General features: G+C 34.9%; 1 protein-coding gene across 1 annotated transcript; it reads left to right on the top strand.

Annotated features, from left to right (window-relative positions):
* Positions 1 to 244: 244 nt before the first annotated feature.
* LOC110282006 (calcium and integrin-binding family member 2-like) lies at positions 245 to 18,099 on the top strand. Its single transcript, XM_021144447.3, has 6 exons — positions 245 to 366; positions 1,661 to 1,695; positions 5,780 to 5,897; positions 8,614 to 8,761; positions 10,511 to 10,706; positions 17,984 to 18,099. Exons 1-6 carry the CDS (start codon positions 316 to 318, stop codon positions 18,003 to 18,005), a joined length of 570 nt encoding a protein of 189 aa, XP_021000106.2. The 5' UTR covers positions 245 to 315; the 3' UTR covers positions 18,006 to 18,099.
* The last annotated feature ends 290 nt before the right edge of the window (positions 18,100 to 18,389 follow it).

Here is an 18,389-nt window from a genome sequence, read left to right as displayed (position 1 = left end):
ACCATCAAGATTGGCACTTTATTTAAAAATCCAATCATTTGAACAAAAGTATTTCAGGGTGATATTACTGTAGACAGATAATTTATGAATGACAGGATTTGGACACTATTCCATCTATCCACAATTTAAAATTCATGTATGGGTTGCGACACTTTTTTTTTCTTTATCTCGCTGAATGCTTCTTTTATTGATGCACTCTCATCAGTTCTTTTGTTTAATCTTCATCTCTTCTGAAAAAAAAAAAAAAATAAAGCTGAACAGGGTGTGGTCAGAATGAAACAGAGAAGGAAGATCAGGCAGATGAGTTAGTAAAGGATGGGAAATAAGGTGGTCACTTTCACCGAGGAGCAACTCGAGGACTATCAGGTGAGATTACTTATAGGAATATAAGTTTTTAATCTTTTGTTGCATCGAAAAGAAGAAAAAAAACTTACTATTTAGTATTTATAGAATACTTCTCTATACTGCATGAAACATAGTTAGAAACTTGCGACAAGCAGCTTTAAAATTATCGGAGCCTTGGCGAAGTTTCTCTTAAATTTTTCTTTTTAATTCCGTGTTAAAATTACGTATATTGGAGATCTCCTATTTGGAACTTGTGTGTTTAAGTTGAGAATCCGCGTTTCCGAAGCTCTTTAGCCGCATAAAATAAAAATGCACTTGAAACAAAGGTATAATTTTTAAACAATGTGTACCATTTTGCTGTTAAGAGTTATCTAAGCTTTAGGACAAACATATCATCGGAAATTACGCAAGGTTCTTCCATCCATGTGAAAATAATCAAACTCAGTAAACTAAACTCAACTTTTGCAAATTTTTACGAGTCCAGCTAATGTAGTATTTGAGTAACTTTTTATAAATTAAAAAATGGTATCACGAACACTTTTATTTTCATAAAACTGTGGGTTTTTTTTTTTCATATTGACGTCTGCTCTATTTTCAGAATTACCATAGAGGGCGCTGGTAAAAGTGGTTTAAACTTGATCTAGCAGTCATGAATAAGCAAAACATGCATAACAAAACATAACATATGTAACAAAACATTCATAACAAATCATAACGTGTGTAACAAAACATATCATATATAACAAAGCTTAACATACTTAGCAAAATATTCGTAAACTGTCTATTTCGTAAAGGTGACATCGGAAGAATGTCATACATCGAGCATTCCTCAGTTTCTATAACAGGTTATGAGAATGTGATCACCAACAGCAACAGGAAGCTTCCTGATATCATTTTAACAGGTTGACAGTTTGTGATATTTTGTTATGAAAACGTAAACATTAACTTTCATCAATAAAAGAAGAAAAAAAAAATGATTTTTCAGTGTTTATTTGTGCATATTACGTTATTTCAAAATTTACCGTTTCTCTGAGTTACCTTCTACTCATACAACACCGAGTCTTCAAATATTATAAATGAATTACAATTTTTTTCTCGTATAAACAAGCCTTTCGCATTGTTTTCTTAAGTCTCCTAAATATTTGAGGATGAATAACTAATCATCCACTCATTTATTTGCTTGTTTTCTTAATGAATACATTATTTAATAGACACTTCATAGTAAAAAAAGTAAAGCAAAGAAAATTGCTTCAACAATCATTTAATTTTTTTATTCTTTTTATTATATTTCATAATTTTTGTTTTTATTTTAAAGGACTGCACTTTTTTCACCAGGAAGGAAATACTGAGGTAATACCATCATATATGTAATATTGAAAGCCTCTGACGAGTCTTTTTTATACTATTAATCTGCATTTTAATATGTAATAATTTAAAACAAAACTCAATTTCTTTCAGTTATATTCTTTTCCTGTTGCAAAGTCTATTTTCAGCCTAAAAATAAATGATCGTCGAATATTGTCCCTTCAGATTGTTTGACTTCGCGATAGGAGCAATTCAAAGTACAGAGTGATTATAATTAAAGCGACCCTATTCAGACCCCTCTAGAACCCGTTCCACTAATTGAATTTTAATGGAGTTCAGTATATACACTATATGGACCATGGGGAAACTTTGGCCATCAAGGAGAATTGAGGCACCAACAGAAAGATATTTAAATTCAGTCAGAATCATTCAAATTTATTCATTTACAGAATTCGCGCAACGTGTGCTTCATTGACACCAACTGCGTATTGAAGGCGCGTTATAGCGCGTTCATTGCCAATGCCAAGAAACTCCCGAGGGATTTCAGCAACATGGCGTATTACGTTAGCTTTCAACTCAGGTAAAGTCCTACTTCCCATCGTACATCATAAACACTGTCTTTTAGGAATGCATTCAAGGAGAAATTACAGGGATTTAAGCACGCGAAATAATTTAAGAACCGATACTATTAAAATATTTTCGGTATTTTTCAGAAGAAAAAAAGTAATAATTATAGAACATAAAATACGCTGGTTATCATAAATTAAGGGAAAACTGTAAAATTGACTCTTTCAAAAACAACCCAATCTCAATGAAATTTGAATATGTTGTTCAAATAAGAGTTGCTAGATAAAACTGCAATATGCAAATTAGTGGCATTGCAATGGAACGACGTTATCTGCAATGAGCATAAAATAATGTGTTTGATATCACTCTTTTTGAAATTAGAAATTTAAGATAGCCAATTTGTAACAATGACCTCCAGGTACCATTTGTCCAAAGAACTGCGATGGAGATCAATTGGAAGTTTAGAGGAAGACAAAATCATATAGAAGTGGCCAGATGGCTTAATATGACTCCTTCTGTGCTTCATATAGACTGTCGCAACAATTTCTAACCACTGGTAAACCCTCCAGAAGGGTCAGCCAAAGACGGTAAAATGCAGCGACGAGCATTTATCTTTGTGTGCATGAAGGAATATAACCGCAACTCAGAGTTAACTCAGATCTTCTCTTAGTACAGCTAAAAGAAGATTTGTGTCAGTGTCTACTGTGCGTAGAAAGCTTCACGAACGTGGCTTGAACTGTTCGCTAGCGACCAGCCATTGGCACGCCACTCTCGTCACGTCATAGAAGGGAACGTTTGAGGTGGGTGCAGCAATATGTCCACTGGATGGCTAACCAATGGAGGATTTTTCTCTTCACAGATGAGTCCAGGTTTAGTCTCTAAAGTAATAGTAAGCACTGTTTGATATGGAGAGAACCTGTAACCTCCATTAAACACTCGTGAAAGAGATGCATACCAAAGAAGCAGTGTCTGTGCGTAAGGTGGTATCTCCATAGGTGGGCTCACAGACCTGCACGTCTTTCCACGTGGCACTGTGATTGCTCACGTTTATAGAGATAGTATACCCTTGATGTTTTTATGTTCTACTCTCGTGTGCCCTTGAATAGGGCTGGTCGAGATAAGAATAAACAATACCCTTAATGTTTACATATACCCTTATGTTCGTGCAATAGGAGACGATTTCGTGCTACAGGATAATAATACAATGCCGTATGCCGTTCAGGGCATACATCGTGGATGATTATCATCAGTAAACAATACTGCCCATGGAGTTGCCAGATCGATCACCGGGCTTAAATCCTAAGTAGGATGTTTTGGATGCTTCAGAAAGACATGCTGCTGTTCTCAAATCTCCTCACTTTCTCTCCGAGGAACAACGATATCTTCAATTTCCCACTATTTCGATTTCAAATATTTTATGTAACCTAGCTGTTTCTGATTAGAGCTGTTATCGTACGTTAACGAATAATCGGTATTCATTGATCTGTTTTTAAGATTTTAAATTATGCTATCGATTTCCCTTGGGAAACATTTGAATTTTGTGCTCTCGCTAAATGAATATCTCACTAAATCCCTAATTTAATGTGCACACTCAGTGTCCTCTAATGTTTTCTCTTAAGCCCCATCATTAATCTTAAGCATTTTAAACACTTTAATTGTTCGTCGAATCAATTTTTTTCCTTTTCATTGTCACATTTCAATGCCTTAAACAACATAGAGATTTCCGTAAAAATATCAGTGATGATCTTTCAGGAAGTTTTTGTTCTTTAGACGTTTCGGCATGCTTGAGAATTTTTTATTTGATTTGAAGAACAAAGACAGAGATCGCCAAACTGCAGTTGTTGATCTTAAATGACATGCTGCCCATCGTGAGCCAAACACACGTCCAATTTTTATGATTTCATTTATAAGTTACTCTAAAATCTTGAAAAATTCAATCTAATTTTTGTTTAATTGATGAAAAAGTGTATACATTTCATTAATAAAAATGATTAATTTCTTTGATTTAATCATCTAAAACGAGTTAAAGGCGATGATTCAAATGAATAGCTCACTATAATATTCCAGATTACAATAATATTCGAAAACCAGTAAAAATATAAGCACCGACACCAGACTTTATCTCCAATTAGGTTCAACACTGGCTCCATCGGAATAAAATGAAATTAGATTTCGTTTTAAATAAGTACAGGAGAGTCCCGATAATGCGAGTTTCCGCTTTGGCCGAGCTAAGAATTCAAGGATTTCATTTTTTGTTCCAGTTTATTTTTCATGTTTAAAACTACTGCCGAAAAAAAAGTTTGATCTTCCAAATACTCAGGAAAACAGAATCCAACATTATCTTTTTCATTTTATCAACACCAGATTGCCGATGAAATGACAGTTAATATCGTCAATAAGAAAAATGAATCTAGCGAAGATGATGAAAATCAACATATAAAAATCTCTCATACAGATGGACTAAAAGCTATCGAAAGTACTTTTGAATAAAACAAAACACGATTAAGGACTTTTTCAAGTAGAAACTTTTCAATTCTCGTAAAGTATGCTCCTTAAGTAAGCTTTTTAATTATAATATGAATTGTATATGGTGTACTCGTATAAATTTTGCATTTGTTAAATATATTACATCTATAACTACTCTCTTCAGTTTTGTACTCCTCGCTTTAACCGAGTTAGTCGTGGGTCCACATTAACTCGGATAAATGGGACTCTATTGTATTCTCATATCCTATGCTGTACAAAGTCTGTATTAGAATTTCGAGAATTGATTCAGAATCTTGCTTTTGCAATTCAACAAATCCGACAAGAATAAAAGGTGTAATTTTTGGATCTTTCATTTTAATAAAAATTACAAAAACTGGTATTATTGAAACAATGTCAATGTCTTTTGTCAATGTCGCAATATACTGTTTCTGACCGCGCATTATGGTCAAAGACAGTGTTGTGCATTGTCAGTAATAACTCGTCATGGAATTTACATCAATCTGCTGTAGTATTTAAACTGTTTATACCTGTTACATCAAGTTTCGCTGCAAAATGCATAGGATTTTTTATAGTACATATACAGCATATAATTAAAGTTGTATATTAAATTTGCACAGCATATAATTAAATTTGTATGACATAATAATGGATAATGAAGAAAGTTGATTAAATTGAAAATAATGCCCGGTGTACAGTTGCGTAAGGAAAGAAGCACGAACTATGAATTTTCCAAATATTAAAAAAATACGCTGCTTTACTAACACGCAAATATTAAAAACATTAAACATTAGTTTTGGAATCGGTTTTATAATGCATTTTTTACCTTTTTGGCATATCTTAGATATCGTAATTCAATTATTTGACCATTTTAATGAAATTATTTTTTAAAAAAAAGTTGAAATCTAAAATTCAAGTCACATAAGCTAATATTAGCCACTCATTATTTAAGGATTTTCAAATTTTGCTCACGTAATATCAAATAAAAAAGTAGCAAAAAATAAATAATTTTTCTATAGGAACTTAAAATAAAAACATACCATTTTTGATCCAAAGTAATACCATGTGAATTTTTCAGAGTACACAAAAGGTACAGAGAATTAGATCCACATAAAATTCCAAAAGAGATGACAGGGGATGAAGCTCATACCGTAACAGTGATTTTGGATAAAGTAGAGAAAATGGCGGAGCTCAGGGTAAGTATTGCAGTTCTCGTCTATGTAACAAAACAGTTAACATACAGCGTCCTAATTTTGAAAATTTACATTTCGGCTACCACAAAAATGAAACTTGAAATCGGGTTATTGTTAACGAATACTATAGGAAAAAAAAATTCAAATAAAAAATAACAAAATAAGACTCATTTTAGGAACTTAAAATATTAAATATGCAAGAGGAATGGTAAAAGTAACGTTTCACGTCGAATTTCACATTTCTTTTATCTATTCTATTGTGATTTCAAAGGAGACTTTCTCAGAGCTTCTTATTACATGCCTTCCTCGAAACTAAACACTGCTGTTTATTAGATTTGAGCTTTCTAAAAATTACATTTTTATTCTGCTTATTGTCCTGCATATCACAAATTTGTTTTTGAATACCCGAGAAAAACTCATAGTGTATTGATAATCAAACATCATCTCTGTCTAAGAAAGAAGACCCCATAATTACGGATGGGGATATNGTATACTCGTTAAGAAAAACGTTTATGCTTTTCTTAACAGCAACTTGTGAAGGACAAAGTTTATGTACTCTTAATGTCAACATATATATAAAGAGTCGTGGTGGCTCAGGGGATAGAGCGTTCGCCTTCCAATGAAATGAGCCGGGTTTGAATCCCAGCGATGGCTAGTCGATACGAATTCTGCACCCGCTCGCACCGACCACAGTGCTGTCATAAAATATCCTTAGTGTTTGATGGATCATGGGTTAGAATCCCCTATCCGTCAGACTAACCGTGGGAGGTTTTCGTTGTTTACGTTGTTTCGTTGTTTCGTTGTTGTAGAAAATACTTATGTAGTTAGAGAAGTTTTATTTCGTTCTTGCGAAATCTGTGATGTAGTATGGAGGAATGTTATTTTTACATGTTATCGATCTTATTTCAAAGAGGAAAAGATTAAAGGTCTGTTTCTTCCTCTTCTTCAACACGACATTCCTTACAGGCCTTAGCTGCCTCAACCACGCGTAGCCTCCTTTGAGATCTTTAGTAGTGTCATCCAGCCATCTAGTTGGAGGTCTTCCTCTTGCCCGAGATCCAGAAGGATTTTTAAGGGTGGCGATTCGTACTGCGTTGTTTTCTGGACCTCTCCAGATATGGCCAAGCCATCTTAATCTATTGCTTCGGATGACCTGCACTATCTGTGGCTGTCCATAGAGTCTATATAATTCAAAGTTGTATCTGATTCGCCAACAGCCTCTTTCCTGTACTGGGCCAAAAATATTTCTAAGGATTTTCCTTTCAAAAACACCAAGAGTACGCTGAGTGTCTGCGTTTAGTGTCCATGTTTCACTTGCATAGAGCAATACAGGTAGAATAAGAGTCTTATAAATTTTGATCTTATAAATTTAAAGGTCTGTTTAGACGATCCAAATTCTTGGACGAAAATTGATTGATAATGATGGAAACTTAATATTGAATATGGACAATGCGCATGCGCAAATTTTTCTTTCGACCAAACAGTAACATTCAAGAACTTGGATAGGGTAGACGAATCATCCAATTTCTTGAACAGAGAAATCCCTCCAATTTCTCGGATTCAAGAATTTGGACCGTGTAAACAGGCCTTAATATTGGAAGAAAAAATTTATGTAATCAATCTAGCAGAAATTGAGAAGCTTTCTTTGAGTGAATTCAAACAAAAATTTAGAATGAGTAAAAGAAAAATAAGTAATAGGTTAAAGAAATGACAAAAAAAGAAGAAAAAAAAAAAGAGGAGAGATAGAGAGAGAGTGATTACTAATTTATATAAACATTTCAAAACTGCCAACATTTGGCTAGTGTTCAATTTGTTTCATTCTGTAAGAACAAGAAATATTCTTGTAAGTGAAAAAACTATATTGCAAGAAAATGCTTATAAAGTTTTGACTAGTCTGCGATTAGAAAACTTTAAAATGGTTAGTTAGACAGATTTCAGCATAACATGGCTTTTAAAACTATTTGTGGTGAAGAAGTACTAGCAGATGTAGCATATTGCATAAAAAAAGTTAAATGTGAATCTGAATTTCCAATTGAATGACACCTATCTCTTAGCTTGTATGTAACTCTCAGGACACCTCTATTTTGGGACGTTTGGTCCCGAGGATGTTAGAAGGGTACTGTATGGATGGTTGGTGAAGCTAAGGGTTAAAATTCGCCGTAAGATTTCCGGGTTACTTCTTCCGATTGATTTTTACCCATAAGCTTGAAAAAGCGCGCCATGCAATATCTCGAAAGCATGCTATGATGCTGCTACCAAAAAATAACAACCGGCGATATTTTCAACAATTATAGCCAAATAAGGGATAACACTCAAAACGTGGCAAACCTAACACTTTATTTATGTTATGATAATAATTTTCTTCAATTTATTTTCGGCTCACGACCTGTTAGAATTTTTAAGTCACATAAAACTCTTCTTCGTGGTCAAATTTCACCAAATACTTCAATAATAAAACTTTCTAGAATATCAAGCCTGCTCACACATCGCCTCGTAAGCATGACACAAGCGGAGAAATACACCGTAAGTTTTCTAAATTTCTCCGGGTCGTAAGAAGTTTGTTATTGTTTACATACTGTCTACCATCCATATTTTTGCTTTGCTTCTTTTAATCATTACTAGAAGATTCCAATCTCAAGGAATTCTAGGAATAGGAGTGCTTAAAATCGAAGGTTTTTTTTATTTCCAATGGACACTCTATATATAAATTTGTTATCAGGAGAATCCTTTCCGCCAGAGGATCTGCAAGGTGTTCTCTCATGACGGTAGTGGGAACATGACTTTCGATGACTTCCTAGACATGCTTTCCTGCTTCAGTGAACAGTCACCGAGGGATGTGAAAGTGGTCTACGCATTTAGGGTGTTCGGTAAATATACTCTCCCTATTTAATATTTCATTAAAGAAATAGAGTGACATTAGTGTGTGCAGTGTAATAATATGTACTACAATAAATGATTATCGTAACATTAATATTCTTATAAGACGTGATTAGCGAAAGATATTTTCCCACAACAAATTCACTAGTTAGGTAGTCCTTCTTGCTTGTAAATGGCAACGGTTCCTTAGGAGTGGTTCATTTCGGTTTGTTAGAACAGCAAGTAATTATTTCTTTGTATGAAATTAATTTCGCGTAAATGAATTTTAAATTGTGAGCAAGAATTTTTTGACTCGATTTATTTGTCCTCAAGATATGACGAGATACGCAAAAAGTGAAATTAACATTAAGGGGTTCGAATTTTGATCCTCTGTAGAGGAGATCTCATTTGTGAGGCCAACTTCCATAGCTTGGACATAGATCTGAAGGGGAAGGAAATTTCCTCCAGATTCCTATACCCATGGTACTGCTCAGTAACCGACTACGGGTCTTTGGATTTCACAGATATTATGAGCTTGTATATCGTATGCAAGGCCGGATTAACCATTAGGCACACTAAGCACGTGNTCTTTGGATTTCACAGATATTATGAGCTTGTATATCGTATGTACTCGGTAGGTATTAGAGGAGTCGAGGATTAAATAACGGTTCCTCCAAACCGGAGTCCGATTCTGTAGCCACGGTCCCACCTAAAAGATCATTCTCACTGAATGCAGTTCGTGCACTTCCGATCGCCATCGAGAAAAAATGAGAACCTGATTGATGTTATCTCGTGAAAAACGTAACAATTAAGTTCTCTATTTTTCTCTGGGAATAAGGTATTAATTTTGATAATTTTCCTTTGGGTTTAAAAAATATCACCAAATGGGCGATTTGTTAAAAAAGTTTTATAATTTTTAAAATATATTACTTGTCCGTTCGAAAGCCCAGATAATTCTTGACGACAAGATGACATATTATCGATCGAAATAGACTACAGGTGGCGTAGAGCAAAACTCTTTACCTATAGCAATACCTCGCAGGCTTTTACCATTAGCGTTTGGTGAGTCATGGAAGAAGGAAGTACGCTAGTTTCTGTCTTGATTTTCAAATAGATTAAAATCTTTTAAGTGAGGAAGCTATATGGAACTGAAAACAACACTAAATATAGTTCTGAAAGAAAGCGTCATGGAAATTTCAAAAAATATTTTTAACAATTAAATGCGAAAAATAAAAAGGGAAAATATCGTAGTACATTCATATAGAACTGAAAAGAGGAAGAGAGGGAAGGGAGAAGGGCCAAAGGCATGGAACAGGTCTTCTATTCAAGCGTTGAGATCGCCTATACAGTTTAAAATTATAGCTTTGCTTCAAAAGTATGGCCCTCAAACGGTAGCTTTTTTTTTTATCCTTGCGATTGAGCTCTGAAAAACCAAGATAAGATCAATGAAGACTTTTGGAGCGTTCCGTTCATAAAATCCGTTTGGCATTTTTCGTTCGCAAGAATACACGTCAGATGGCGCGTGCAAAGATAGAAAAGTTGTTGCTTGTTAGGCCTAGAGCCCCTAAATTAGTATAGGAGCCTTATATATAGAAATTAGTATGTGAGCCTTAGTCAGGCCTTAGAGGCGTCCTGTTCCTGTCTTTATTCTTGTATGAACCCATATTAATGTGAGTCTCTTTTTTCATGTGTTAAGAGTGGTTCTGCGAATCCTTGCAGTCACCTTCTTTCTTCTAAAAATAGGTGATTTGTCATTACAGATTATGATGGTGACAAGTTTATTGGGTCTGATGATCTCAAGCAGGCAACCATTGCTTTAACCAGAGGCGAACTCAGTTCCGACGAAGTCAGCCTGGTTGTGGAGAAGGTTTTAGAGGAAGGGGACAACGATGACGATGAAAAGTTATCCTTCATCGAATTCCAGAGTATCATCTCGAAAGCTCCGGATTTTCTCAGGTAATACAGCTTATTTATCGATAACCGAGTAATCAAAATATTTCTTCATAATTCAAATAACTTTAATTTACTCTTGCAAATAATCATGGATTATCAGTATTCGTATCGACTACAATAAACCTTATGAAATTATAGACTTAGATAATCTTGATTACAATTAGGATAATAAAGAAACTTCGCGTTGTATATAACACAGCACGAATGGGGCAGAGGCTCTTAACTGTTTCGGTTTGATTGTTTATGTTTGCCTCGTAAGTAATCTTCGAAGCAAGGAAAGAGGTTCAACCGGTCTTATTACGAAACAAGCTCTACATTGTGTATAATTCAGTAAGTGAATACTTCCTCGCACACTTCAGAACCGGTTTTTGTTTGAATTCAGAGCAAGGATGAGGACATTTATGAGGAAAATATATTTGTTTTGGTTTTAAGATCGGTTAACAGTTAACTTAGCTATGTCACAAAATGAAAATTTGGCTATTTGTCCATGTCTAAGAAATTTATTCTGTATTACTTTCAATCTAAATAAATAACCATCACCCTCGGTGATCATCTGGCCTATCTTTACGATATCAACGCTGTGCAACTCGGTATTGTGTTTGCTCGATATTAAGTGCAAATTGATGTTGATACAATTGATAATCAGGTAAAAAAGATTATACTTTTTGCATCACCCATTAAGTTCCGAATTTATATTATCTAATTTTTAATGATCTTCTTGCATTAAAAATCTTGAATTATTATGAAATTGTTCAATGTTTTGCGTAGTTGTTGCAAACTTTTAAGCTTTTTGTGGGAGATTTTTCTCCTTGATGAAAAATTTCTTGATTATTCATGGATTCTAAAGTTTGATTTAAAGTGATTTAGATCAAAACGACGTAGAGGCTAAGAAATAGTAACGGTGATTAAAAAATGTTGCTTGCTTTGAGGCCAATTGGGTACAAAAACGTTAACTTACTATCACTGTAATTTTTATGTTTGCCTAGGTAATAAGAAATACAGGATTTTTTTGTTGTTTTTTTTTGGATCTAAAAACAATCGAATATTTTTTTTATAACCATTGTTGAGCAGCTGACCCAATTCAGGGTTTACGACTACTAATGTTCAACTCTGAAGCCTTGTAATTTTGAACTCAATTCAGAAGATGAGATAACTCCTGGATCAAGTATAGGGAAAAATTTGCCGTCGTGGAGGACTTTTTGATGAAACTAACCCACATTTGCGTTACATGGAGAGAAAACCAGTAAAATCTTTCACAGTTTGTCTGACGGCAACTGGACTCTAACCCAAGATCCGTCTACCACTGAGGATATTTAACGTCAGCACTGTGATCGGTGCGAGCCAGGTGCGGAATTCATATCGACCAGCCAACGATGGGATTCGAACTCGGTTCACCTCATTGGAAGGTGAATGCTCTATCCCCTGAGCCACCACGGCTTACTATCGAATAATGAAAAAATTAAGAGTGGGCTGGGATAGCTTGTTTCGTAAAAAGCTGGGCTCATGTTCGTGTGATTGCGAGTTAGAATCCTGCCGGTCAAAGAATCCCGTGTGACTGGTGTACCTTAAATCTGTCGAGGTCACTAAGTTTCCATAACAAATCAATACTTCTGAGGGTACTGAATTGGAAATTGAATATTCTCTGGTTCAGGTCAAAATTACGATCTGTGAATGAATGGAGTAAGAACAGGCTGTGACGCGTGTGCGGCCGAACTCGCATTCTTGGCCATAGATGCACCCCCTACCTCAAAATCACTTGAATTTCCAAAGTAGGATTGTTGGTATCGGTAAATGGTATTAGTAACAACAGCAAAATTAAAAGAAAAGTTATCAACCTTTTTGCCTGTTTCGCATTAGCCCCCCTGACTTTGACAATTTGTATTTTTTTTTAATCGTATAGGTTTTCTAACGTCCAAGAGTTAAGGAACAAACACACATCTGCGATGAAGTAAAATTTTTATAAAACTACATCAGCGTATGATAAAATCGCTAATGCTAATAACAAAAATGCACTGATGCGAATTAAGTGGGCTCTAAACCGCTGGAGAAACTTTTTGTGGTAAATTTTGTTGCATCTCCATCGGCATAATAAAGAAATCACAAAACAGAAAAAGAAAAGACTACATTTCTATTTAGAAAACATAACCACACAGGAGTGTTTTGGACCAAGCTACCTCATTGCAAGAGGACATTTTTCAAACGATGATATCTTAAAGAAACAAAAATTAAGTGATGGTGCATTTACAAGCAACACAACTGAAACCGTTAGTGAAATATCGAAATATTTTAAATCAGTACAGGACTCCCCACCCCACTACCGGAAGCAATTAGTAATAACTTAGACCAACCTTTTACACTCACAGAAATTGAACACACAGTCCTTAAGCTAAAAAATGACAAAGCCCCGGTATATGATGGCTTACCATCAGAAATTATCAAGGCAATATTTAAACTTGAACCACAATGGTTCAAGAATATAATGAATAAGTGTTATGAACTTGAACATTTTCCAACCATTTGGAAGAAAGCAAAAATCATTTTAATACCTAAGCCTAAGCCAGGAAGGGATCTTTCCATACCTGATGGATATCGTCCAATACCCTTGCTTCCAGTGTGGGGTAAAGTCCTAGACAAGCTCGTTACAAATAGGTTAACCTTTTTCCTCGAAGCAAATGACCTCCTGCACCATGATCAATACGGTTTCCGAAAACATAAATCCACCACATCAGCTATTAAATGTTTAATCAGTTCCATAAAACAGGCTAAAGAAAATAGGCACCACTCGTTAGAAGTTTCCCTCGACATCAAGGGAGCTTTTGACTGCGTACTGTGGAAAAGTATCATCAATGAACTGAATACACTGAATTGTAGTTTCACTCCAACGAATTTAATTAGAAGCTTCTTAAATAATAGATCTGTGAGCTACTCTATTCAGAATACAGAGATTTTACAAAACGTTGCTATTGGAGTGCCACAGGGTTCGAGCATTGGTCCCATCCTGTGGCTACTCATCGCCAATGTAAAACTTAAAGAAGACAGAACGATGAATGAAAAAATTTTTGCTTTTACTTTCTTTGTAATGATTTCAGGATCAATGTTAAATCGACTGGGCCCACAAATGACTACTGCACTTGAGACTTAAGAGAAATAGGCAAAAGCACAAAACCTCAAATTCAGTATAGTAAAAACAAGCCATAGTCTTTCCAAAACTTAACAAGATCTCTAGAAAACCAACCGTAAAAATGGGTGAACAGAGTGTATCCATAATCCCAACCATAACTTACCTTGGGTTCCAACTTGACTATCAGCTCTCCCGGTTGCCCCATTTGGATGAGCTTTACAATAAAATCTCAATCTTCCAAGCTAAACTGAACAGACTCTCTGGAGTTGACTGGGGTATGAACCCACACATTAAAAAATTCATTTTCCAAAATAGTACACAAAAATTAATCACTTATGGATCCGAAATCTGGAACAATAATTAAGTCAGAACTCTCAACAGACTTAGAAAAAAATAGAACGAATTCCTCTTCTCTCCATAACAAAAGCCTACAGGACAACCTCTACCGATACACTACAAGTTTTGGCCGCGACCGTCACATTAGATTTAATTTTTAATACAGAAGAAAAAATGGCGAATATTTATTTCCATTAAAGTGATGGAGATCCATACATACCTCTACCAGACTTCCCACCAATACATCCCGCAGAATTAAAATTCTTAGATTTTGACTACAATTGGGTATACTATAGCCTACGTCACAGGTTGTGTTATTCCTACTAAATTTAACCCATGAACGGCATTTTCTGCGAGCCTAACTTCAAGCCACAAATAAACAAACGAAGTGTTTGATCGTTTAAATAGCTGCTCGCCAGATTTTATTGCATTATAAAGAAAAGTAATTGATATTCGATTTTTGATTAATAATTGATTTATGTGGATAGTGGCATAGAATTTAGCATTGCGTCATGGTAAATGTTACTCCTACTAAGTGGAAGTAGTTGTGTTTTATTTTATATTATACCCAATTTACCAACAAAAGATGGAATTGAGATATTTCCAGGCTAATTTATAACAGCGAATACAAAGTGGGATGTGCATTCGTAATATAGATCGATGGTGGTCTTAGAGAGTCTCGCAACTTCAGATTTACAGATTATTCAACAGTTTTCAAAGTAGAATTATGGGCGATACTTCAGTCACTCCACTGGATACACCAAAATAATATCAATAGCGAAATAAACATCTATTCTGATTCACACTCCAGTCCTCAAGCCCTTAGTAACAAAAACACGAATGATTACCTAGTTCAAATGATAAAAAATACTGACAAAAATATTACTAAATTCCACTGGATTAAAGCCCACAAAGGATATGAGGGCAATGAGGAAACTGATAGACAGGCCAAATTAGCTTGTCAAAAATCAACAATAGATCTATATGACATACCATCAAAACAGACAACAAGAACAGAACTTATGAAGAATAGCCTTTTAACATGGCAGCAAAGATGGGATAGTGATGATACAAAAAGCCGACACACTTACCAATTTATCTCAAAAGTCAGCAATCGAAAAATCTACTCCAACTTCTATATCAATCAATTTCTATCTAGCCATGGAGCCCAAGGTAGTTGTCAGTCAAAATTGCTCGGGAAAGACCGGGACTGCAAAGTTTGTAAAACTTATGAAGATATCGAACACATACTCACTGTCTGTCCTGTTTATGATGATTTAAGAATTAAATTTTTTCCGAGAAATTTCAACTTTGATACCATTAAAAGAAACTAAACAAAGGAATTGAAGAGATTTTTAAAAATCTTTTTGAAAACAGAATGGAGGATCTGGCCTAAGCCGATCCTTCAACAGTATTCCCTGGATGCCCCGAAATAGGGGCGGAACAGAGTAAAGCCGAGCTCCAGAGGCATTTTAAAGTTTGGAGTAAAGTGAACAGAGTTTAGACAAACCTAAAGAAAACCATAAAATGTCAAACGCTGAAAAAAATTATTACAAAATATCAAAATGTAAACTAATTATTGCAGGATAATTTCTCCATCAGTAATAAATTCGTATTTTTAAGAAAAAAAAATAACAATTAAAAGTTTATCTGAACTTACTTTTAAATACCTATGTAGGTAAAAGAGAAATTGTCATGAAATGTTTTTCCACCGATATAGCGTCCTCTTAAAGATCATCAGTTGAAGGACATCAGAAAAAGATAGTTAAAAAATGCTGCAGCAAAATAGCATTTGGGGAAAGTTTGAATATGAGCTATAGATTCCCCCCCCCCCCATAAAGAAAAGGCATAGAAGGTTTCTCAAAGAATTCTCACACTAATTACACAGTTGACAAATGTTTTGAGACAATGTGAAATCTTTCCAGACAAGCTGAAGATCTGGCTGGCATTCCATTCTTTTGAATTCAAGGTAGTCCTGAACTGTCTGTATGCGCGTTGAGACGCATTGCAACGAACTTGTGAACCAACAGCGCCTCAAAGCAATTTTACATAGGGTACTAAGATTTCAGCACTTTCTCTCCGACTGATAAATTCCGATTCAGGGTAATTCTTGGAGGTAGAGATGTTGTGGTTTAGGCTGGCGTGGCAAGACACAGACCTTTTAAGTGAATGCCCCCATAAGACTGGTCAAGAGAAATATGCGTGGAATGTTCCTGAAAGAATCATCCGGTGGCTAAGGACTGTCTTGGTAAGAAAGAGGGATTTATTTTCTCAAAACATCTTCAGCATGAGAGAAAAGATACAAAGAAGTTTATAAAAAAATACAATTTATTTGAACCATTTGCAGAAACTATGTTCCTTAAACTATTAGAAACCTAATTTCTATTTAGAACTATAACGAAAATAAAACCATATATGTTAGTAATATTTGTTGGACTTAACATACAAACACAAACTAAGAATAAATCATTTTACTGCCTTTCTTCTATAGCAGGGTTTCTTAACCTGTGGTTCATGAATCCCTAAGGGGTCCATGAGTTATATTTTGGGGGTCTGCTGACTACTCCTAATTTTTAAACGTTAGGAAGCCTACCCATTGCTTGTAAATCGAACTATGGCAGCTATAATTCCGTTTGCTACAGTGTATCTTTGCGAAGCGGAATTTTCCACACTTGTGACAATAAAAATATAACATCGAAATCGATTGAATGTTGAACATGATATACACGTTGCTTTGTCGAAAACCATCCCCCAATTAAATTTATTAATTAAGGAAAAGCAGCAGCAACCTTCACATTAANCTCAAAACATCTCCAGCATGAGAGAAAAGATACAAAGAAGTTTATAAAAAAATACAATTTGTTTGAACCATTTTCAGAAACTATGTTCCTTAAACTATTATTAGAAACCTGATTTCGATTTAGAACTATAAAGAAAATAAAACCATATATATTAGTAATACTTGTTGGACTTAACATACAAACACAAACTAAGAATAAATCATTTTACTGGCTTTCTAGGGTGACGACTGCTTATAAGACTGAATCTACATATATGGATAGAAAGCCATTTATTGGTTGAAGTTCTAATTCATACTATATATATATGTATGCTGTTGTTGTTGATTTACGTCGCACTAGAGCTGCACAATGGGCTATTGGCGACGGTCTGGGAAACATCCCTGAGGATGATCCGAAGACATGCCATCACAATTTTGATCCTCTGCAGAGGGGATGGCACCCCCGCTTCGGTAGCCCAACGACCTGCGCGCGAAGTCGAGCACTTTACGGTAGCACAGTTTAACGAGGACCAATACCGCACACCCTCGGTCCCTACGCAGACTGATCCAAGTGGGTCACCCACCCGCACACTGACCGCAGCCAGTGATGCTTGACTTCGGTGATCTGATGAGAACCGTGTCTTAACGATCAGTCCACTGCGGGACATATATATATATGTATGCATACAGGGTGTTCTACTATATATATAGTACTATATAGTAAAAAAAAAATATCTTTCTATTTTTTTAATTACAAATTTACTCAATTGCACAAATAATCTTCATAGAAAAATTGTTCTTTTTGAAGGGACCTTACACCTTCATTTATAAAATATGAGGGGGCTAAAGTCTCTGCCAAACGGCTCTGCGGTCCCTGGTACATATAAGTTTTAGACTTTTTCAGTAACTGTAAAAACATGGTACACTGCATTAACTTAATTACATTATATTAATTACATTATATTAGTTACATTATATTAATTCTTTCTTACTTTATTTTAGAAGATCGGAGAAGCTGTTTTAATTTTTGAATTATATTTTCAGTACTTTCCACATACGCATATAATAGCAGATGGTAAAGGATAAAGAAGAGATGGAAATTCAGCATCAAAAAACAAATTCCTACTTATGTATTAATCACAATTAAATGTTCACCCTTGTGTTTTGACTGCACTTATTACATTCTTCCAAAATGGTTGTAAAAAAAATTCAAGTTACGAAGGAAAGAGCAAACAGAAGTTCTTTAGCATTGAGTGCCTAAGAAATACAGAAACATTATTGCAGTTGTTCCAGCAATGATCTTATTTTCATTTTAAAGAATGGATCACCCTAGTTAATCTGCACTTTATACTCACACAAACAATATCTGTACTTCATCAACACAACAATCATACACAATAATTATTTATACACAAATAACTTATAATCTGCACTTTATGAGTAAAAATAA

This window comes from Parasteatoda tepidariorum, chromosome 5, assembly GCF_043381705.1.
Source record: "Parasteatoda tepidariorum isolate YZ-2023 chromosome 5, CAS_Ptep_4.0, whole genome shotgun sequence".
Taxonomy (NCBI): domain Eukaryota; kingdom Metazoa; phylum Arthropoda; class Arachnida; order Araneae; family Theridiidae; genus Parasteatoda; species Parasteatoda tepidariorum.
Note: the sequence above shows the minus strand (reverse complement) of the source record. Positions and strands in the feature narration are given on the sequence as shown.